Source organism: Ambystoma mexicanum, chromosome 14, assembly GCF_040938575.1.
Source record: "Ambystoma mexicanum isolate Mex_15411 chromosome 14, UKY_AmexF1_1, whole genome shotgun sequence".
Classification (NCBI taxonomy): domain Eukaryota; kingdom Metazoa; phylum Chordata; class Amphibia; order Caudata; family Ambystomatidae; genus Ambystoma; species Ambystoma mexicanum.
In genome coordinates, this window is record NC_090940.1 from 440,743,455 (window position 1) to 440,768,036 (window position 24,582).

The 24,582-nt window shown below is 49.0% G+C and overlaps 1 protein-coding gene across 1 annotated transcript in view; it reads right to left on the reverse strand.

Moving 5' to 3' along the window:
- The window catches only part of COQ6 (coenzyme Q6, monooxygenase), a 158,805-nt gene that overhangs the window by 98,478 nt on the left and 35,745 nt on the right, over positions 1-24,582 (reverse strand). The window contains exons 6-7 of the mRNA XM_069637653.1: positions 14,854-14,961; positions 14,705-14,767 (exon numbers count right to left, since the gene is read on the reverse strand). Of these exons, the coding sequence (XP_069493754.1) occupies positions 14,705-14,767; positions 14,854-14,961 (171 nt within the window). The remainder of the gene's footprint in view (positions 1-14,704; positions 14,768-14,853; positions 14,962-24,582) is intronic.

The following is a 24,582-nucleotide window of genomic DNA, read 5'->3' on the forward strand; positions in this document are numbered from 1 at the left end:
GGAATCCCACTTCTTGTGAACAGTTCACCAAAGAGGTAATAAGAGAAATTAAAAAGGGAAGCCCAAAGGGGCAACCCAGCATAAGTCCAAAAGTTATAAGGAACAATAAATCCAAGCACACACTATTGAGAGACATGACAAGGTCACCCATAAAAAGAGTGAGACTAGAGGAGGGGGGGGGAAAGATTAGCCCTCACCTAGGAATAAGGGAAAAATAATCAAAGTATAGCAAAAAGTCCTGGGGTTGACACAGGTCAGGAAGATTTATAACTGAAATTAAAATCTTAAAATAGCCTTGACCGCTCTCCACATGCTAACAGATTGGATTGGCTACAGTTCCCAGAGTTTCCCGGTTCACTGTAACTAGGGTGGCCTTCTAAACATCTGTCCACCAGGCCAGAGTTTAGAAATCCGGTCTAACACTTACTGATAAATTTTAATTGCAGGGGTCTAAAAACCTTTGCTCTTGGGTGGTGCTGTTGCGCGACTAAAGGCTTAGTCGCACTGCGAGGTCACTCTTCCTCCAGGCCTGGTCTCACGGCTGGAAAAGAGCACTCCGAGCACCGATCCAGGAAAAGCTCACCAGGCAGAGCACAATAGCCAGTGAGCCACACAGTAAAGTTTTAAGACCCGCCCCCCCCCCCGGCATACAAGAGATTCGACCTGGAGACTCCATGCTGCTGCGGGCTGCCAACAAGATGGCGCCTGTGGCTGCATAGCCGCAACCACATAACATCGCGGCAGACCGAAATGGCAGAAGCCGCCGCAGGGAAAGCAACCACTGGAGGACTGGCGGGGTGAGCAGTGGGGAGAGTGGCGACCAGCGCCTGTGGGGTGGGGAAAGTGCGGAAAGGGGGAGGCCAGTGGGGGAGCCGCCAGCCTCACTGGCCCAGTCATGGGATCCCCCCCCCGCCCCCATCTCCCCCTCTCCGCTGCTGAAGCAGAGCCCGTAGTGCCGGTGCTCGCCTCAATGACAATAGAGAGGCTGCTCAGGAGCAGGGACCTGTGGCCACACACATCACCCCCTGCACACCACCTCTCCCCCCTGCACACCTCCTCTCTCCCCCTCCCTGCACACCTCCTCCCCCCAGAGATCAGACAGGCTATGAGGAGCACCTGAAGTGTGGATTAGGGAGAACAGAAACACTGAGTCCCGCAGACCAAAGTGCGGCAGAGGTGTGCTGGCAGACACTGGCAATGTTTATTGCAAGGGGTGTGGTGGGAGAAGAAATAAGCAAATCAGATAAGGACATCACACCACAAGGATAATAGACTAAAGCAGCTGAAAGAGCACTGGGAGTGTTTAACAATAAAAGAGGAGGCGACCGTGACCCCCCTCCCCCTCCTCCCTTGGGGAAAGCCTAGAACTGATACCGTGGGCTCAGGCGAGACACTAGAGAGACCCAACCCAGGGAAACACTGCAAGCAACCTATAGAACACAGCAACACCACCCCCAGCGGGACGGCAGCAGTGATGGCCATGACTATAGCTTTATACTATAGCGAAGGATAAGGCTAAGAAGGCTGCTTTACCTTTGCTGGTAGGTCCATACGCCAGAAAAAGCTGCGTTGAAAACAACGTAGATCCTTTGGTCAATGAAGACTTTATTAAGTTGAATTGTTTTCTGAACAAGAAAGATGTTTATTGAAGATTTGTTACAGATTCTATGTGGAGAAACTGGAGTCCTCCAATCAGCTTCAACAAGCAGTTAGAATCTAATCTGAAGGGAGGAAGAGGAGGCTCGATGCCTATTAGCTAGGCAACGAAAAAATAAAGGAGGCTCTCTGACCTGCTGGAAGGGCTTCAGGTGGTCATGTCAATGGACTCAGAGAAAGGGTTTGACTGTTGGGTGGGAGTTCCTCTGGACGATCATGGTCAAGATGGGAGTGGGACCCAGGTTACTTGGGATGGGTGCGGCTACTTTACACACGACTACTGGCCTGGGTAATGGCACGCACATTTCCACTACAGATCGGCACCCGGCAGGGTTGCCCATTATCACCCCTGCCATTCCTCCTGGCGATCGAGCCACTGGCGCAATGTATAAGGTCAGATCCACTAATTCACTGGTTTAAATGGCCCGGCGAATGCGAAGATAAAATATCCCTCTACGCAGACGTACTTCACATGTACTTGGGGGAACCAGAAAGATCAGGCCCGAGGATAATGGCGACCCTGTGGGATACTGAGTGCCACTGCGGTTTTAAAATTAACTGGACCAAACTCAGTGGTTATCCCAGTCATAGCGGGCTGCCCGTTCTAAGTGGAAGAGGAAGGGAAGGGTTCAAGTACCTGGGGATACAGATATACCGAGATGGAGGGATATTCTTGGAGGGCAACCTCGACCCAGGGATAACCAGATTACGAGAAGATGCGCATTGGGCTACTCTACCAGTAACAGCGCTGGGGAGGATTAACCTGCTCAAGATGCTAGCACTTCCCCGGTTGTTATATATATTTAAAAACACTACCCACAAACAATTTGACGTGATTAAAACTCTGATAAGAGGAGTCATATGGGGCAGCAAGAACCCTTGTATAGCTCTGAACACTGACGAGGTCAGTGTGGGAGGGAGGCCTCATGCTCCTGATGTAAGGAAGTATTACTATGCGGCTCACCTGATTGTAGCTCACGCATGGCTGTTCCGGGGGAGAGCCCTCTCGCATACAGACTTGAGTTGGCAACCATGCGTAGAGCTGGCCCAATACAGGTACTATAAGGGAACCCAGGGAGGAAGCACCGCCCGTCAGCAGGACAGAGACTGGTACACATTAGAGAAGAAACCTGAAAGCTATAGGCTGTAGAGGGAAGAATCACTGGGTGGAAACCACTGTGGGTTAACCCTGGGTTTAAGGGGATAAATAACCTGGTGCAACAACCGCGTTGGATTGTTACAAAAGGTAGGGGATGCGATTGAGAATAACGGGATAATGCTGTTCTAGACCATACAGGGAAGATACAGACCGGTGCCGGGCGAAATCTACACTTGTCTTTGGCAAAACACACGGAATAGCGGCACAGTTTAGGGATGATCTTGACCTCCGAGAGAAAAGTCCCCTGGAAATTAATCTACAGAAAAACTGCAAAGAAAGGGATGTCTATGTTATGCCAGGCTATCAATTTTACGGCACCCTCACTGACACAATTAAAGGAGAAATGGGAAAGGGATCTCGGGACCCTGGAAGCAATGGTAGCTAAAAGGGAGGTTAACGTCTCCTCACGAATGAGGTTAACACAGTATAAGATATTCCCAGGGTGTCTCGAGGGATAGGCTAGATGGAATGGGACGAGCTGAGAACCAGTGCGAGGGAGATACGGGAGCCTTCTACTAACAGCTTTGGGAGTACAGATTGGTTTTGAAATTGTGGGACACTGTCCTCAAACTGTCCAGCGTGCTAAGCAAACCAATCCCTAAAGATCCCAAAATGCGACTACTGCATACCAATGGAGAATTTGATGGTAATAGATGGGAAAGTTCTCAGATTTCCATAGCACCGATGGCGGTTAAGAGAGACCTAGCGGTAATGTGGGGGATCTAAGGAAATGGCCAAGATTGGGAAACGGGCATGGAGCATTGTCGCAGCATAGAAAAATAACATCGAAACAGAGGGTTGCCGGGGAAATATCTGAAAATATACCACAAATGTACCACCAGGGGGCGTTCAAGCATCGGATGCCTGATCCAACGTCTCCCTTCATCAGGCTGAATCCTTCCTTCTGAGAGCAGTTTTATCAACAATTTCAACTTCAACTTACCTCCTCTCACCTTGTTGATATCTCGCGCCTCATCTGGTCACCGTTCTCCCTGGACAACTCTTCATCTGGCTCTCTTGCACCCCGAGCTCTCCTCCCGCCTCTAGGACGTCCAATATGGCGGTCTAATCTCGTCCTGTCGGTTCACTACGCACTCTGCAAGCTCCCGACACCCGCTTGCCTTCTATTGCCTCTGTCGGCGGAAGGATCCTGCCGTCTGCGACCAGCTGCTCCTGTGCCCGTCTCTCCACTGGCTGACTGCTGCGTCTGCAGTGGGCTTTCACCTCTACCCGCCGAGGCCTTCGCCTCCTTCACCGCCTCTGTTGCTGCCCGACTGCTGTGCCTACGGTAGGCCTTCGCCTCTACACTCCGAGGCCTTCACCTTATCCACTGCCTCTACCAGCAGCTCCCGGCGTCCATCTCCATCACGGCCCACAGCTCTCTGCGGACTCCAGTTCCTCACGGGCGGCAGTCTTTTGTTGTGCCCTGCACCGCTCGGCTGGCCACAGCGCTGTCTGCCTCCTTCCTTCCAGGCCTGCACCACCTCGGATGGCTGAACCTTGCAACCAGCTCCTTCACGGTCCGCGGCGTTCTCCACTGTCTGCGGTCTGCTGTGCCCTTGTGACGTCCCGCCGGCCGCTGCACCTGCCTCCGTCATCAGAGGCCTGCACCTCCTGTGCCCCTCACATCTCCAGCGGACTTGTGCCCCCGGAGGCCAGCTCCATCTTGGGCTGCAGCATCCCTCTCACCTACAGCAGACGTGTGCCCCCGGCGACCAGCTCCATCTTGGGCTGCAGTGCCCCTCACATCTCCATCCGACGTGTACCCCCCCGCCCCCTCAGCGGTCTGCTCCATCTCAGGCTGCAGCGTCCCAGCTCCATCTGGGGCTACAGTGCCCCTCACATTTACAACGGACGTGGGCCCCCCGCGACCAGCTCCATCTCCATCTCCATCTCAGGCTGAGGTGCCCCCCGCTGCTTCCAGTACAGCCTCCTGCGACCTGCTCCTCCTGTGTTATTGTCATCTTTGGCGATCTGCAGCCCCCGGCATCCAGCTCCACCTACAGTGGGCCGCGGCGCCTCCACCCCTTAACCCGCAGCCCCAGCCGTTCTCAAACCTGCATATTCTGTTGTGGTCTGCTTTTGTCTCCTCTGCCTACTGTGGGCTGCGGGCTGCTGTGCCCCTCACCGCTGCAAGTTTGGACTCCCATTACCTGATTCAGTGCTCCGCTGTGATCTCCACTACCTACTGCTGACCGCCACTGCATAGTGTTGACTTCCATGCCCTGATTCTCCTTGCCCCCCAGGCTACTGCTCACGGCAGTCTGCTCCTCCTTCTACATCCTGCTGCCCCTCTGCTTCCTGGCCTGCTCCATCTGCTGCAGACTGCTGTGCTCTCCTCCTACGACTTGGCCAGCTTCTCCTATCAAGGACTGCAGCACCTCCACCTCTCTACCCTACTCTAGCTGCTCCCTGGCCTTCTCCTTCTGCAGTGGTCTGCCGCAGCAACCTTTCTCCATCAGCCTCTCCATCTGATGTGCTTCATATTCTCCGGACTGCCTTGCCCCCGCCGCTGACTAGTGTGGACCCTACAGCTCCTCTGTCTGCTCCTCCTCTCGGACTACTATACCTCAGAACCCTCTGGACTGCTGTTGCTCCTTCCGCCAAATACTCCTGGTCCCACTTCTCCCCTTGATGGCTGCACTCCTACCACTGGCTGTCGAGGACCACTGCCCTCTGGCCCACCATCTGCTCCGGTTTACATCGACCAACACCACCCTCATCCTGTGGCTCTCCTGACCTTTTGGTCCACCCTATATGTGTTACTAGCTGCAGCTATTTCTGACACTACCTCAACTGCCTGCTACTTCGCCCCTCCCCCGCTGCCATCTCCTTCGGAACACCACTACAGCTCCTGTGCCTCACTCTAACTCACTGATCTTACTCACCAGCTGCTTCTAATTACTGCCATTCTATTGATCTGACCCTTCTAGTTCCCTTCCCTGATCCCTCCTGCTACAGGCTTAGCCCTCCCTCAATTGAACCACATCAGAGTGCCCCTGCCACCAGCCCATAGTTTCTACTTGCAGTACTTGTTTGTTTGTTTGTTTATTTTATTTGTATGGCGCTCCAAACCCAGAGGTAGAAGGGCGCTTAAGAAGTTGGTTACATAGTTGAGAAGTATCTGTGTGTTGCATACTTCGTACAAGTTTATAATATGTACATATATATACAGAGGTCAATAAATAGAGCATGTGTAGTGGGTACAATATACAATTTTCAGAGTAAGTACAGTGTCTAAGCTAGTAATCGCGCAGGTCTAGAGTTAGTGGTGTTGTTCTTTGTTTAGCAGCCAGCTAATGACCTGCTTCCTAAAGATCTGGAAGGATTCGAGGGTTTTGATGTTGAGCGGTAGGGAGTTCCAGAGTTGGGGGGCAAGCACTGTAAAGCTTGCCCCTCCAGCTCTTTTTAGGTGGAACCTGGGTACTAGTAGACAAAGTGTTGGAGGATCTGGTGAGTCTGGTGGCAGGTTTCAGGGTGAGTTTATTAGCTAGATAGGGTGGTGCTAGGTGGTTGAGGGCTTTGTACGTGAGGCAGATGACTTTTAGATCAATTTTTTGGCGTATGGAGAGCCATTTGCAGGCTTTCCTAGTGGCAGAGATCTGCTCTTGTCTTGGAATGTTGAGGGCTGCGCGCAAGGCGTTATTTTGAGTTACCTGCAATTTATTGAGTACGGATTGATTAGCGCCAAGGAACAGGCTGTTGCAGTAATCCAGTTTGGATTGTATTAGTGCCCTGGCAAGGGTGAGGCAGCTGTTGGGTGATAGGAAGGGTCTGCTGGCCCTAATGAGCTTGCCGGTATAGGCAGCAGCTGAGGCTGTCATATTGGTATGTTTGCTAAGGTTAGTGTTGGCATCTAGATAGAAGCCAAGGGTCTTTACGCTTTTGGCTATGGGAATGGAATGACCATCGATGGTTATGTTGTTATAGCTAGGGTCAAGTTTGGTTAGGGTGTTGGGGGAGCCGACGATTAGGAGCTCTGTCTTCTCATCATTCAGGCAGAGACCATGGGAGGCCATCCATGCCTGAATGATGGAGAATATTTTGTTGATCCGGGCAGAGTCTTCTTGGTAATTACCAGAGATAGTGAGGAGTATCTGGGTGTCATCTGCGTAGTTAGTGTAGGTGACACCCAGATGGTCCAGTTGGTCGAATAGAGGCTTTGTAAATATGTTGTACAAAGTGGGGGATACACATGAACCTTGTGGGACCCCGCATGTGATGGGGATGGGGTCTGCAGCAGCAGTGGTGGAGAAGACTCGTATGGTTCTGTTTGCCAGGAAGGATTGTATCCATGTGATGGCAGGTGAGGAGAAGTGGGCTGCGGTGGCAAGGTGGTTACAGAGGACCTCATGGCTGACCAGGTCAAAGGCCGCTGAGAGGTCTAGGAGGAGTAGGATTGCGGCATTGCCTTTGTCTTTTATTTCATCAATCTGGCTTTTGAGATCAACAAGGGCGGTTTCAGTTCCGTGTTGAGGTCTGAAGCCAGATTGACGTATTCCTAGTAGTTGGTTGGATTCTAGGTATTCCTGAATTTGGATGTAGGCGACTCTGTCCAGGATTTTCAGTAGGAAGGGGACTGTGGTGATGGGCCTATAGTTTGTGGGTGTGGCCGGATCGAGGGATTGTTTTTTCAGGAGAGGGAGAACCCATGATTGTTTTAGGTTGCTGGGGATGGAGCTGTTGCTGAAGGATAAGTTGATGAGTTTGGTGATGAAGGGGGAGAGCTCTCTGGCTGCATCTTTTATGATTTGAGCCGGGCAGCTGTCTCCTTTACAGTTAGAGGGTTTCAAGGAGGTGATGATTTTTTGAACTTCCGGGATGGTGACTTTTTTGAACGAGAAGCCTGCGCTGGTGTTGTTAGGTGTGGGTAGGCTAAGGTTGGTGACATTGTTGTTGAATAGTTGTAGCCGTTTGTTTTCGATTTTAGTTTGGAGTCCTAAGATTTTGTTGTTAAGGGCGTTCTGGATGTTGGTGCACCAGGATTTGTCTTTTAGGCAGGTTTCTGGGGGCGAAATAGGGTTTTCTAGTTCCTTCAAAATTTTGAATAATTCTTTAGTGGAGGATCCTGCCTGAGTGATCCTGGTGTTGTATGAATCTTTTTTGGTCCTGATTATCTCGCTTTTGTAAAGTGAGGATAGGTTAGTGAGGTTGGATTTGTTTTCCTCAGTGGGGTTAGTCTTCCAGGTGTGGTGAGCTTTAGCTTTCTCTTTCCTAAGTAGTTTGAGCTCAGGGGTGTACCACGAGTTCAGATGAGCTTTGGGTTTGGCTTTGCGTATTTTCAAGGGGGCAACGGTGTCCATTGCTTTGGCCATGGAATCATTGAAGGGGTCGATCAGCAGGTTTAAGTCAGCGTTAGCTGGGAGAGCATTGAGGGTAGGTAAGACCAATGGTAGTAAGGCTTCCGCAGTGATGTTGCGTTTGTTCCTGGTGGGGCATGCTGGAGCCATGGGGTGCTTATTGGGCAGTACCCGATTGGTGTTAACCTCAAGGGGGATCATGTGGTGATCGGTCCATGCCAGAGGTTGGGGGTCTTTGCAGGTTGTGTTGCAGTTGTGGGTTGCTACCCAATCAAGGGTTCTGCCTTTTTGGTGGGTAGGGAGCACAATGCGTTGAGTGAGACCGTGATCAGTTAGGATATTGGCTAGGGAAGCAGCAGGTGCGTCGTTTGGGTCTTGGTAGCCGAGGTTGAAATCTCCAAGGATCGTGAATTGTGCTGTTGGTTTGGAAGTTTTGGTGATGAGGGATGTGATGTCTTCTTCGAAGGTCCCGGGGGGACCTGGGGGTCTATATAAGAGGTGGATGGTTATCGTGGTTGTGGGGGAGGTTTGTAGTTTGGTTGTGAGTAGCTCGCAGGATGTGCATGCGACTGTGTCGGTTGGTCTGAGGCCTAAGGCGGATTTGGATATGATTGCTACGCCTCCACCTCTGGCGTTTGGTCTGTCCGCTCTAAGGATAGTGTATTTGTCTGGGATGGCTAGCGCTAAATAGGGTCCGGACGCTTCATGGAGCCAGGTTTCTGTTAGGGCTAAGAAGTCAAGGTCATTGGTAAGGATGATATCTGCAATTTCTGTGGGGTGGGCTGCCAGGGATCTGACGTTGAGTAGGGCACCTTTTAGTGGGGGAGGAGTGGGCTTGCTAGGTGCAGTATGCTTTGTATTCGTTTTGGTGTAAGGTCTGGAGTTAGGTTTAGAATTTGTGGTGGGGAGCCTGGAGCCTAATCTGTCGTTGCGGGTTGTGATGTTGGGAGTGAGGGAGAGGGTGGTTGGCCCGGGTGGCTTAAGGCGGGTGGGAGGTTTTGAGGTCAATTTGGTTTGGTTAAAGTTGTCAATGGGACTGTGGTGGCTGTTGGTGGGTAGGTCATGGATGGCGATGGATTTGGAAGTGAGAGGGTGGTGGTGAGTGGAGGGGAAGGGGGGTATGGAGGGTAGGAATGGAGTAGGGCAGGGGATGGGGTGGTGTCTGGGGCACCCTAGTTTGGCTAGGCCGTCTTGGAGGGCTATGTAGCTATTGTTGCTACAAGGTACATTGTCCTGTGTTAAGCAGAAAGGGAGCATGGTTAGGGCAAGCCAGAAGGTCATGGTCTGTGGGACGTCGTGGAGTCTAGTGGTGCTGGTGGGGACTAGGTGACTAAGCAGTGACCGTGAGGCACAGCACAGTTTAGATGCCGTCAGCTATTGACCATAAGGCACAACACAGTCTAGATGTGGTCAGCTATTGACCATAAGGCACAACACAGTCTAGATGTGGTCAGCTATTGACCAAAGGCACAACACTTTCAGTGAGGTCTGTTAACGACCATAAGGCACAACACAGTCTCAGTGAGGTCTGTTAACGACCATAAGGCACAACACAGTCTAGATGTGGTCAGCTATTGACCATAAGGCACAGCACAGTCTAGATGTGGTCAGCTATTGACCATAAGGCACAACACAGTCTCAGTGAGGTCTGTTAACGACCATAAGGCACAACACAGTCTAGATGTGGTCAGCTATTGACCATAAGGCACAGCACAGTCTAGATGTGGTCAGCTATTGACTATAAGGCACAACACAGTCTCAGTGAGGTCTGTTAACGACCATAAGGCACAACACAGTCTAGATGTGGTCAGCTATTGACCATAAGGCACAGCACAGTCTAGATGTGGTCAGCTATTGACCATAAGGCACAACACCGTCTAGATGTGGTCAGCTATTGACCATAAGGCACAACACAGTCTCAGTGAGGTCTGTTAACGACCATAAGGCACAACACAGTCTAGATGTGGTCAGCTATTGACCATAAGGCACAGCACAGTCTAGATGTGGTCAGCTATTGACCATAAGGCACAGCACAGTCTAGATGTGGTCAGCTATTGACCATAAGGCACAGCACAGTCTAGATGTGGTCAGCTATTGACCATAAGGCACAACACAGACAGTGAGGTCGGTAGGTATTCATGAGCCAAGTAGGTATAGGGCTCTATAGGTGGACCAGCAAAAGACACGAAATTGTCAAAGGTGTGAGGAGTTTGTGTCACCATTCGAAACTGATGACTGAATGTTGAGGTAGAGGTAATGTACTTACATAACCTCGTGGGCGCAGTTTGCAGGGGGTCTGTGTGATGTGGCGTGCAGTTGCAGATAGGCTCTTCTCTCCTCTCCCTCCCACCTCTCTCCGTCCCAACTTTCTCCCTTTAGCTATTCTTGACCCATTGTCCAATTCTTCTCATTCTCCCTGTTATGCTTTCGTCCCTTTCTCAATACCGCCCCATTCCCCCCCTCTTCCCTACCTCTTTCCCCCTCAAATTACTCTTCTTTCTCCTAATGGCGATCTCCTCTCTCAATCTTCCCCTCTCGTCCCACACCCACTCAATTTCTCTCCACAACACCTCTCCCCAACGCCGTAACCTTATCTATCCTCCTCTAACTAACACTACCAATGCCTTCAACGTCGCCCTCTGGAACACCAGGTCAATCTGTAATAAAACCACTGCTGTTCTTGACCTTTTCCTACGCCTTAACCTCCTCCTAGGCCTTAACCTCCAATTTCTCTGCATTACTGAAACCTGGATTCCTCCCCATAACACCTCTGTACCTGCTTCCCTCACCTCTTCCTCCTTTGCACATGTCCCTCGTTCTTCTGGCCGCAGAGGTGGTCTTGGCCTTGGCCTTCTCTTTCAGCCACACTTCACTTTCTCCCCCTCCCCTACTTCTCTACCTTCCTTCCCTTCCTTTGAATTCATGTTCAAAATCTTTCATTCTCCTCATGCTATCTCATTCCTGATCATCTACCGCCCCCCTGGCCCACTCTGCTCCTTTTACGAGGACATTGACCATCTCCTCAGCCTCATTTCCCCCAGTCCCACTCCTTTACTTGTTCTTGGTGACTTTAATCTCCACCTCTCTTCGAACCCTCCTTCCTCTCTTCTCCATTCTTGACTCCTACCTCCTCTCTCCCCTCCCTTCCCCTCCTACTCACCAATCTGACTCTACCATTGACCTCATCTTTACTTCCTCTCTCATAGCCTCCCCTATATCCTCCCTTCCCACCTACTTATCTGATCACTCTACTTTCTTTTTCCCTCTCCCCTACTCCTCCGCCCCCCCCCTCCTTCCTCCACCTCGTTCTTCAGGCGTGACCTACGTGGCTTTAAACCCTCTCTATTTCTTACATCCCTCTCCTCTTCTCTCCATGCCCCCCCTCCCCCATCTCCCATTTCTCCTCTCTCTGTATCTGATGCCTCCTCCATCTTATCCTCTTCTCTCTCTTCTACTCTCGATCTTCTTTACCCACTCTCCTCATTTTGCCCCTCTCACCGTCCTGCTCAAACTTGGCTTTCTTCTCATCTCTCCTCCATGCCCCACCTCCTCAGGCGCCTTGAACGTCAATGGCTCAAACACCCAACCTCCTCTAACCAATCTGCATATTTCTCCTATCACACCCTCTACGACTCATGCCTCAACTCCGCTAAACGCACCTACTGCTCTGATCTTCTCCAGTTTCAATCCTCCCACCCTTGCCGCATTTTTCAAACTTTAAGCAGTCTTCTCTCCTACTCCAGATCCCTCCATCGCCTCTTCCCTCTCTGCTACTGATCTTGCCTCCTTTTCTAGCAAAGTCCTCAACCTTCGTCAAACTATTCTCTCCCCCCTCCTACTCTCCTCCTTCTCTTCCCCCTACCTTTTCTATGTCCTCCTCCTCTCCCGTCACTAATTCTGATGTTACCCTCCTCCTTACCAACACTCCTCCTACTGCTTCTCCTGCTGACCCCATTCCTACCCCCCTCATCCCGAAAATCTACCCCCTCCTTATACCTGACCGTACCTCCTTCTTCAACATCTGCCTCTCAACTTCCACTTTTCCTACCCCTTTCAAGCACGTGACCATCATCCCGATTCTCAAAAAACCCTCTGCTAATCCCCCATCTTGCTTCCAACTATCGCCCCATCTCTCTCCTACCCTTCCTCTCCAAACTTCTTGAACACATTGTCTATTCTTAACTTTCTTCCTTCATCTCTAACCACTCTCTCCTTCCGGATTCCCAATCCGGCTTCCACCCACTGCACTCCACTGAAACTGCACTCACCTCTGTTCTGAACTCTCTCCTCTCTGCACGTTACTCAAAACACTCCATTCTTATTCTCCTTGATCTCTCCGCCGCTTTTGATACTGTCGACAATCCTCTTCGTCTCAATTCCCTCTCCTCATTTGGCTTCAAGGACTCTGTTCTTAACTGGCTTTCTTCTTAGCTCTCTAACCGCTCTTTTTCTGTCTCCTGGGGTGGCTCCTCCTCTCCCACATTTCCTCTTAACCACAGAGTTCCCCCAAGGTTCTGTCCTTGGCCCCTTTTTCTCTCTCTACACCTCCTTCTTAGCTCCTATCATCTCCTCGTTTGGCATCTCGCACCATTTCTATGCAGATGATAACCAGCTTTTCCTCTCCTTCTCTTTCTCCCAAGACATTAGTGATAAACTATCTTCCTGCCTTTCCGCTATCAAATCCTGGATGTCCTCTCACTTCCTTACTCTTAATGTTGAAAAAAACTGAACTCCTCTTCTTCCCTGCCAACACTCTGCCTCCACCCTCCCCTCCTGCCTTCATTCTCTTTCCCCCCTCCCAGCTCTCCTCTCTACATGCCCGTAATCTTGGTCTCCATATTGACTCTCTCCATCTAACCACATTTCTCGTACTGCCAAGTCTTGTCACTTTCACCTCTACAACATACGTAAAATCCGACCCCTCCTTACCTTTCACGCTACTAAACTGTTAATTACCTCCCTTCTCTTCTCCAGACTCTTCTACTGTTCCTCCCTCCTCTTTGGACTCCCCTCTTCTCACCTCACCCCACTGAAATCCATCTACCACTCAGCCATCTGCTCCCTCTGCCTTCTCTCACCTCTTGATTCTATCTAATCTTCTCTCACCTCTTTAGGCTGGCTCTCTTTTCACTCCCAGCTCAAATTCAAGTTCCTCTGTCTTGTTTTCAAATCCCTCTATGGTCTTGCCCCCCCCCACCTCTCCTCCCTTCTCACTTTCTATACCCCTTCTCACTCTCTCCGCTCTGCTAATCTCTTCCTACTCTCTCTTCCTACTCTCCTCCTCCTCCTCCTCGTGCCCCCTCCTGCTTCCGATCTTTCCAACTCCTTGCTTCCCTTCCACTGGAACCTCCTCCCCCTTCACATCCATTCTTCCCCTTCCTTCCCTTCCTTTCGCTCTTCTCTCAAATATTATCTTTTCCACTCACCTCCCCAACACCCTTCGTTTCTTCTTGCTCTTCTCCCTCATTCCTCACCTCCTACCACTACTCTCCCTATCCCGCACTACCTCCTTCCCCCCCCACTCCCTGCTCTCTTCTAGTCCTAGTCTTCTCTCTCCTCTTCCTCTCACTCATACATTCCCTCTTACTCCTGCTCTTACCTCCACTAACATCTCCCTTTCCCTCACTCTCCTCTGCCCCTCCCTAATCCCTCACCTCTGCAATATTGTAAATTGTTCTTTACACTGTTTTCAAGTTATGATTCAATTTCCATATTATGCTTGTATTTTGCGTGTTCTCATGTAAAGCACTTTGGATTAAAGGGCTATTAAATTCAATAAAATACAAAATATGTGGGAAGTGGGAGGGAATCACAGGATGACATGGCGAGCACAGCCCTCTGAATTGGGGCGGACACGAACTGCTGGGAATAGAAACCTGCAGAGAGGATGGAGGCTGGTTGGGTTGGTTACAAGAAAGGATGATAAAATGGGTCCACAATGTGTATGTTGGTGCTGCATTATTTTGATTTGTTATTATTTTGTCTTGTTTATTCACAAAAATGTGAACAGAGGTATGAGAAACCTTTAGCTCTTCATAGGTTTTAGACTACAACACTAATCAGCCCTAAACACCATAGTCTATGTTTAGCGATCATGAGTAGCCTAAAATATTTGGAGTGCTACAGATTAGACCCATGGTTTAATGGATTCTCATAAAAGTTCTTAAATGGAGTGATCAACCTAGTCAAGCAACATTCATTTTTATCACTATGACGCATTACAACTGTGACATCACATGATAAAATGGCCTAACTATTTGCTTCTATGCTCATACACCTTTCCCGGTGCAAGTGCTTTATTCATTTTATAGAGTCTACTGTACAGCTTTCAGCAGACCACATGGTCCCTGTACACCAGTTTCTATTGCTCCTTTTTTTTGGGAGTTTGTAGCAAGGTGTCAGACTAACCCAATCGTATGGAGAATCCAGGCTGAGCGTGAGACTAAAATGCATACTATGAATTTGCAGAAATAAAGATGGACAGCTTTGGCGCGGTGGGAGTGAGGTGACAATACCATGAGGAATCACTGAATATGTGCATTCAGCTAAAACTGGACAAAACAGGATAAAAAAGGCACTTTTCTCTTACCGGGAGGAGAGCGACTGGTCCTGAAGGAAGGAACCTTTGCCAAGAAACATTGTTTTCTGTGGCCTGTAGGAAAATAATTGATCATCATCAGCGGTTAAACAAGGGAAACAAACACAAAACATGTATGCAAAGTCCAATCCAACTCTTACCTCCGACAAATGGAGAGTGGCAACAACAGCAGCCTGGTCATAGCGCCACTGGACATTTTGTATCCCGGCCGAGCCTCGCACGAGTGAGTTCTGTCCGTCTGCACCTATCTACAAGGAGATTAAGAATGCAGTCACTAGGAGCAGTAGGGAAAGAAGAACACCAGAGATTAACAAAATACAGGAAAGGAAACCAATGCAGAAGTATTGATTAGAAGCAAAGAAGAGTGTCATTTGTTAGGACAGGTTTTCTGAAGCTAACTAAGGGCTTAGTAAAACCATACAACTGAGACAGTACAAGACTCCACTCTTATTATATAAGGCTGGACCTCCTGAGTATATGGTAGCGTAGACAGAGCAGCCAAGCTTATTTTAGGAGGGAGAGAGGTCTGTAGGAAGGTACAAAGAACTTGTAGTATACCAAGGGTTCAAAAGAAACACTGACAACCAGAAGTATTATAAAAAATAAAGGTTTATTATAAATACAAGTTAGGCCAAGATACATCTTGGGTGTAAGTACTTGGTCATAGAATTGTAAACACAATATAAGAACACAACCCAATGCTTGAAGGTACACAGACCAAAGCACAAACCTTGTTTAGAAAACAAACATTATTTCTAGGCAAGTCAAACCTTATCAGAACACATGTAGTATAGCACACACCTATTCATGGGGAGTAAAATCATAAATTACTTTCTTTTAATACTTTATTTTAATAACAGGCAGACAAGTTGTAGACATTACATGGCTCTCCTGTCAAGTCAAAGTAAATTACAATATTCGGTATGCATTGCACAAGCACATTACAATAATTTTTCTACAAGATGAACCCGAGCAGTCTCCCCACACAAATATAACTGTCCAACACATACTTCTATGAATGCAGTTCACCCTCCCACTGTGTACGGGTAAGGTCATCTCGAAATAGCCTCCATACATCTTTCGGCCTGCATGTTATTGTTGCCACATAACCCTCCTCCCTCTAGTTGACATAAGTCAGTTCTTTGAGCCACTCCAGACATGACAGAGCAGCGTTGGATTTCCATCGCTTCAAGATACAATTTTTAGAGACGATACAGTCCATATTAAACAATCTGCGTTTCTGTATAATTACCTTGCCAATGTCACCTAACGGATACTGACCAAGTCGTGCACTACATCTGCTATCTCCTGCTAGAACCGCATGGTCATCGGCAATTCCAAAACACATGCAGTGAATGGGCCCCCTTCGTGCCACACTTCACACATTCATAAGCTACGCCAGGGAAGAACTGCAAGAGTCGAGCTGGCGTAAAATACAACTGATTTAGTACCATGAATTATCCAGGTCTCGTTCCCATTTTTAATTTCGCTGTGTTGCAGAGTGACTGGCTGACCTGTACCATTTTGTATAACCTGGAAACTAGCCTCTTAGGATCTTCGCCTGACACTAGCATGTAAATGCATTCATGGGATTCCGGTTCCTGAGGGAACGACTGCCATCTGCCGTCATCCATATCGCAAAATGTTATTGGGGCCGTTACCTAGCTTTGCTGAAAATTCCTCTAGGGTTACAAACCTCCCACCCAGGTACAAGTCTCCCAGGACCATTTCCTTATCTACATCCCATGACATCTGCACATATGGATCATCTGTCGGTGAGCCCAGGGCAATTCCATAGAGGTGCTGCGCCACTATATGGAGCCGTTAACTCCAGTCACTTAAACAGTCGCGACCACACATTTACAACTGTGAAGCCCGGATCGAAAGTGGAGGTGTCTACATGATAACTGCCCTAAGATCCATTGGCGCTGTGCCATATCACTCCTGTGCTCTGTGCACTAGGCCAGAGTCTGGAGAGTACCAGTGTCTAGCATGCTGAGCCTGTGCGACTATGTAGTAGAGCTCAAAATCAGGGGCAGCTAGCCCCCCCACGCTCATAAGGTTCTGCCAGTCCCTCCCAGCACATCCGAGGTGCCCCTCTCCCACATGCAAAATCGACCGCCAATGCCAACTTTGAGTCCACAGAATTACTTTCGGTCAAACTGCCGATAATGCCCAACCAAACTGCCACCCTTCACCTCATTTACAAGCCTCCTCCTTTGCAGACAAGACCTCCACCTTACTTCTTGATAAATCTAAAACTAACTCGCAAATCATTCTCATAGGAGACCTCAATCTGAAACATGGTGGCCCTAATGACCCCACCACCATCGATCTTGCCAATACCTTAACCGACTTCGGTTTCACCCATTACATTCAAGAACCTACCACCAAAGGTAGGACACTTGATTGGCTAGCTGGCACTAACTGCAACATTAACGCACTCTCCAATACACCTTGCGTATGGTCCGACCACCATATTATCTCCTTTAATATTGAAGCAGCCCCACGCTCTCTTCCAATGATGACGCCAGCCCTCCCTACGAGAAATAAAAGAGACATAACCAGAGAGAAACTACTCCCTCTGCAAAGTTACCCACTCATGCTCGGATCCTACAATCCTAGTGGACACATACAATCAGGCTATGCTCTTAGCACTAAACTCAATAACTCCTATTAAACTTAGGAAGCACAAACCACATGCACATCTTAACTCTTGGTTTACTCCTCAGTTAAGAGTGCTTCGCAAAGCTAAACGCTGCCCGGAAAATCACTGGAAAAGTCATTTGTCGGATGCTCACAAGGATGGTCTCATCCTAGCCTCCTTGAACTATAAAGATGCCATCTTCCATGCTAAGAAGGAGTCTTTCAACAATCACATCATGCAAGCAGACTCAAATACTAAAGAGCTATTCATCTAAAGATCCTAAAAGGAACTTGAATCTCCCACCACCCCTCCTGACACCTGTATTTAAGACAGTAAATGGTGTGCAAACATCCAGTCAGCACTACTGAACAAAATTTCATCACTTCAATCTAAAATTGAGAAACAAAACTGCTTGAAGTCTGACAATCGTCCCACTACCTCAGTAATGGCTGCCCCCTTGGCCACACCCCACCTCAAGCCTTTTGCCTTCTCGCCCCTTGCCATCCCCGAGGTGGAAGACCTCATCAATAAAATCAAACCATCTAATAGTCAAGGCGATTCCTGTCCGGCTACTATTATCAAGGATTCCGCTCACAACTTGGCCCCGTTCATCACGGCCTTTATTAACTCTTCCTTTAAAACAGGCATTGTTCCTGACAATCTTAAGGACGCGTGGGTGATCCCACTGCTTAAAAAACCATCCTTAGACCCAAGCATACCTACAAACTATAGACCCATCACCACCGTCCCTTTGACCATGCTGCATACCTGCAGATTCAAGACTATTTGGAAGCCAGCAATCTCCTAGGTCTGAGGCAATCTGGCTTCTGTCCCAGGAATGGGACTGAAACGGCTCCGATAGATCTGAAAACACAAATCGAAGTCTTGAAAGACAACGGGAAATTAGCCTTGCTATTACTCCTTGATCTCTCTGCGGCCTTTGAATTGGTCAATCACCAAATCCTATGCCAACACCTCCGCTCTGCTGCCCACTTCTCAGACTCAGGCACGGCATGGATCAACGCCTCTGAGTAATAGATCCATGAGAGTCTTCTCCCCTCTGCAGCTGCTGACCCTGCTCCAATTCATTGTGGTGTCCCACAAGGTTCTTGCGTGTCACGTACACTATACAATGTGTTTACTAAACCGCTCTTTGATGTGCTTGATTATCTGGGTGTTTTACACAAATTATGCTGACGACACCCAGACACGCGTCCCCATCACTGGCGACTACACAGTTGACACCAAGGCGCTGAATGACGTGCATTTGGTCATCCAGACCTGGATGGCCCAACACGAACTTTGCCTTAATGATGACAAGACTGAGCTCCTTATCCTGGGCTCCACTCAACGTCTTAATAAATTAGAGCACCGCTATCAGTCTTTCATCATTGATGGCAACGTTATCAAGGTATCCAAGGACACCAAAATGTTAGGTATTTATCTAGACGCCTCCCTGTCCCTGTCACGACAAACCAACGCAGTCAGATCTGCTTCGGCATATACCTGCAAACTCATTGCAGCCTGCAGACCTTTTCTGACTACACCTAATAGCATCACCGTTGCCAGAACTCTCATCATGTCTAAAATTGACTACTGCAGTGCCCTCTATTTGGGGATTCATGGTGTTTCTTTGACTGTTAATGTGTTTTATGGGCTATGGGGTCCTTTACTCCATGGGGTCTCATGTGTTTTGACTATGTGTGTTACACAGCACCCTCCGTGCAGTAACACAGGGGTGTCATAGTGACACCCCACCATAGACTCCATGCCCTGGGACTGACTACTGTCTCCCAGGGCATGTAAAGTCACCATTGGCTTTACTAGTCCCAAATTATTAACAGAAACCAGTACAAACCATCATATTGTGGACATACTGGTCGGGGCAATTCGATTGCCCTTGGGTCTGTTAGTCGAGGGGGCACGTCTCCGTCCCCCCTGATCGAGTTTTGGCTGGTGACAGTGGATACTACTTTTTATATTCGACCGCGAATATTTCCCTATGGGATTTTCCCATTGGTCGAGGCTACCAACTTTAATTATTTAATTCTCATAGCCTCGAACATACCGGCGGTTTATTTAATTAATATTAATTCGCTGGTTGGTATTTTTTTGCCAGGACTCGATTCTAAAATGGCGTTTGTGTTCTCTTCTGTGACTCCAACCCAAGTCGAGCCCTTTGTTCCACTTTTTGGCGGGCTTCTCCACAGAAGCCTCCAAAAGTGGTGCCACTCTGTCTGGGTACCACAGGGGGTGTGGGAGGAGGTTTAGGCACCCTGGACTGAGTTACCTTGGTAACTCAAGTCGCACTCTTGTGTGATTGGCCCAAGTGGTGAGCTGGCCGGCTCACCACTTAGCATGTTTGATTGACAGCTAGGCTGAGTGAATGGGGTATGCTGCATAAAAGCAGGGCTTTGGGGACTGGAACTTCAGAAGTCGCCACAGGACACGAGAATCCGGCGAGGGAGAAGCTGAGCCGACCTACCACGACGACACCACCGGTGGAGCCCTGCGGAACCGACTCACCCCTTCCCGACGACAGAGAAGATCTCCCGGCTGGAGAGGCTTCTTCCCCCGACTGGTGGGCAAAACCAGTTTACCTTCTTCTCTTCGCACCCCAGACCGGTCTGTGGTCGAATTGCCCGTGCCAAGCACCCCGGCAGCCGGATAGCCACTTACCACTGGACCGCAAACCAACTGACCGCTCCTTGTACCCGAGAAACTCTGCGGCTGGTTTCTTCCCTGGCAGTGCAACAGACTCCTGTCTTCCTCCCCAACGAAGCACCGACTTGCATCCGCTGCCAGGAACAACTGCCCCCGCTGGAGTATTCTCACCACTTTAAGGTACCGTGTCCGCCAGGCCTCCCTTTCTAAAGATTGCTACAAGGTAATAATAACCCCTTAACCTTCTGGACTGGGCTTGCTGCCTTGACCCTCTAACTGGTCCCTTTCTTTGGTCCAACTCCTTTTTGAACCATTACAAGACTTTTGTGCACTGCAACCGTGTGACCTTGGACACATTTCGTTTGATCCTCTTAAAGCGGATCCGGCCTACTGACTGAATTCACGGTGTTACTTTGCCTTCCTCTCTTGTTGTGTTCGTGAAAAAGGGTTGGGATATGTTCAATTTGTTCTCTGCTTTTCTCTCCTTTTTTAAAAAACAAATTATTAGAGTGCCATCTACGTTAAGCGCTCACCGCTGACTGAAAATAAGTGGGGCTTTACTTAAGACTTGTCTAATATTCTTTTAAAGGGAGTGTATATCTTTAAGTGCCTGTGTTTTTGAATTGCTTACTATTAGTGCCTGTGTGTTTTTTCTAGATGTGGTTTTAAATAAATAATTATATATCTCTTTTACACCAAGCCCTGGTCAGTGTTTACTTATTCTATTGTGTTCTCTTGACCTATTGTGAATACTCGGTATACTGCCTAACTCTTCTTGAGGGAAGTTTGACTGCTCAGCCACAGCTACCAAGTGAATCTGTGTGGTACAGACTGCTACCAAGTGGGTTTACTACCAAACACCTATAGTCCTAAATCTTTTGCAGTGGTCCCAGAGGGAACTGCATAGGTTTCTGCCTAACATGCTGTGCTAGTCCCTCACAGTTCAGACTCCTCTTGTGACTCAATAACTCCCAGAATATCCATGGCCTAATGGCACCAGGGCCGGCAAGCTCCACCTTTTAGATAAGACAGAAGGTTAGACCAGTCAGATGGAGCCAGTGCCTCATCTGGACATAGGAAAACCTCTGCTTCTCCCCTATATCGAAGTATTTCTTGCACTGCTCAAATTGTTTGACCTTTTCGCCGAACATGTCTCGTATCATACGGCATCCCCTTGGTACCAGGGATCAAAAGCCAATGCTCGTCTGTGTCCTGGGGTGAACTGCGGGTTGCCAAGCAGGGGAGTATACGGGGAGGGATCAGTGGTGATGTACGCTCTTTACTGCCTGGTCCCATTCGTCTCCTATTGTCGAGGTTAGTGCGCTACGGTACATTTGGTTGGTTCCGTCAGACCTCGCTATCCACAGCATCCCCTCTAGGTTCCCCCGCCCCCACCACCGCCCTATCCATCAGCCTCCAAACCTTCCCCCTATCGTCCCTTTGCCAATCCCTGATGATCTAGATTTGTGCCGCTAGGTAATATGCCCTGAAATACGGCTCTCCCATGCCCCCCCTCCCCTCCCGGGCTGTCTGCATTCTCATCAGCTTTGCTGCTACTCTCGGGTGCTCCTGGTTCCAGACAAATGTGTTGGTTATATTCTGGATGGCTCTAAAAAAAGGAAGCTGGGATGGATGTGTAGTAATATAGCAGCTGTGGTAAGATCGCCATCTTTAGGGTGTTAATGCGTCCCAGCCAAGATATCATTAGGGGACCCCAGTCGATCATTTTGGTTTTGAGCTTCTCCAAGAAAGGGGGGGGGGGATAGTTTGCCATGTACAGTTTGCCTACCGATTTAGTCAATTGTATCCCTAAGTACTTTATAGATTTGTCGACCCATCTATATTTCTAGGCCCTTCTGAGATCTTGCTCTGCACTCTGACAGAGTGAGGGAGAGAACGTCAGATTTGTGCGTGTTAATTTTTAGCCCAGCCACCTGGCCGAAACGGTCCAGTTCCCTGCCCACAGCCCGAAGAGGTGATGGGATGGGTCAATGACAACAGCATGTCATCTGCAAAGGCGGCCACCTTGTGGACGCAGCCTCCAAATGGTATTCCCTTTATATCTTCGGCCGTCTTTCTTGCTGCCAGGAATGATTCCAGGTGAAGAGCATATAGAAGGGGGGACATTGCGCAGCCCTGTTTTGTGCCCCTTCCTACCGGAATCGGTGCTGAGATGAGTCCGTTAATTGCTAGTCGAATGAGCGGGTTTTGATAGTTGGCCTTGACCCGGTCAATGTAGCTGGGTCCGAAGCCCATCTTGACCATGGTGGCGAAAAGAAAGCCCCCCTCCACCCGTGGAGAGCCGGTATTTTTCTTTTCTGGGTCTTTTCGATAAGATGGGCTATTCTTCTTACATTGTCTGATGTTTGTCTGCCTCTAATAAATCCTGACTGGTCTGGCTGTATTATTTTGGGAAGAATCGCGTCGAGCTGAGTAGCTAGAATTTGAGTATGTATTTTGGCGTCAATGTTTATTAAGGCTTTGGGCCGGTAGGACCCACATTCGGTCGACTCTTTGCCCTTCTTATGTATTAGTATCACCTTTGCCTCCTCCAAGAACCTTGGTGGTTCCGATATGGTTAAATAGTTTAGTAAGGTAGGGGATTAGGACTTCTCTGTGTACTTTGTAAAATTCGTCTACAAACCCGTCTGGCCCCGGGGATTTGTTAGGAGGTAGTAAGTACATTTTTTAAAAAATGTTTTTTTAACTTTTATTTATTCAGTGGAAGTACACTTTTGAAAGTGAAATCTACAGTGCATTTTTGGCCCAAGATGGAAAGGAGGATAACATAGTAACTGTCATGATGCCTACCTCCAAGGAGCCAGGTCCGACCCAGCAACCCCAGAGGCAGGCATCATTTCCCCCAGGGGAGTGCCAGCGGGCCCAAGCTGGGGCCCTTTGGACGCAGTCCTGGCGCCTTAGGCGCCAGGCTCATGTTGGACCGCAGTCCTGGCGCCTTAGGCGCCAGGCTCATAAAGCTAGACATGTGTTCAAGTGTTTTAATGTGCACTTACCTGATGCAGACCATGCTGCCACATCCAGGCCCTCTTGAGGCCTGAATGGAACTACTTTACCTGTGGGACTACTTTCCACCCGGGTGTGGTCGGGGAAGGATACATACCTGATCGGAGGAAGGATACACACTTGGAACTTCTTCCAAAGCTATTTAAACCACACCCGATCAGCAACTCACGCCTCGCGTTGTTCTGCTCCTCGCAGCTGGACGCTCACCGTGTCAGCTCCTGCATCTGGACTTCAGCCACGCCTGTCAGCATCCTGGGTCACCTGCAAAGGGAGACAAGAGACCTTACCAGCTAAATCTGCACCACGGAGACATCACACCGACGATCCTGAAAAGGAAGACATCATTTTTAAAAGCATTTCGTTACGATCGCTGCAGCGCTGCATTTCACTCACCTTTCCTGGGTGCCTCCATCTTCAGCAGCGATCATCCGGATACACAGCCACTTCCCAGAGCCTAGAGAAAAAGACAAGAATAAGAGGTGAAGGAAGGGAATAAGACTTACCTGTTGGGTCATTCCCATTTAATTTCGGGTCTTGCCGCTTCCAGGCATTTTCCGGACCCCGGCCCCTATGGGGAAAAAAGACAAAGACATTGAATGAGCGTATGCAAAGACAGTTCCCGAGCGCTCATCCAGAACTAACCTGCCATTTACTGGAACTGCACGTTTCACTTCGGGTCGGCGCCATATCTCCGGCATTCCGAACCCTGGCCCCTAAGGGGAAAAAAGACATAAGCATTAGCGCTTGGTGCAATAAGACAATGAACATTATTATTAAGCTTGGACTTTTGAACTTGCAACAGAACTTTTACAGAGCCTTACCTGAATAGTCAAGCTTACCTGAACTCCCATCAATCCTCAATCCAGTGAAGTAACTGGGTTTCAACGCGCCCCTGCATCTGAAGCAGGATGGAGAGCTCATCCTTCCTGACCCTAAGGTGAGACTTCACGGGGAATCGTGGAAGAGTATCGTGGAGGGTTGAAAGAGAGTGGGAGGCTTGAGCATAACTCAGTCAGTAGGTAATACTCCCTTTTCACGCACAGGGGAATATTCCTGCGAGCCGGAGAAGCCAGAGTAGAGGGCCCTTCCTGTCCATCTTCAGAGTCCTGCGCTTCACCATTGAAGAAGCATCAGCACTCGAAGCCAGACCTGCGCCTCCGTGGGAATCAGGTGAGCGTTACAGTAACTGTCTGCAGGAGAGTATGCAAAAGGTAAGAGCCATGTTGTGCGGGTGGGGGAATTCATAGAAGTCCAAGACTAATAGGGATTGGGTCTCTGCAGTCACCTGAAGAAAATGCAAGGTGCATACTAGTAGGCAGACCAATAGGGAGATTTTTACACAGCCTGCTGGTGAGGGGGTGTGAAATCATCTATCCTAGGGGTAAGATAGGGTTCCAACCAAAAAAACAGAACTAAATCACTCTATAGGGTGGCAGTGGCTTTATCCAAGGGAGGAACAAATACTAGTGGATAGATAGTGAGTGCCAATAGATCTCGTCAGAGATGGCTTCAAAAAACCATTAAGATTATTAGA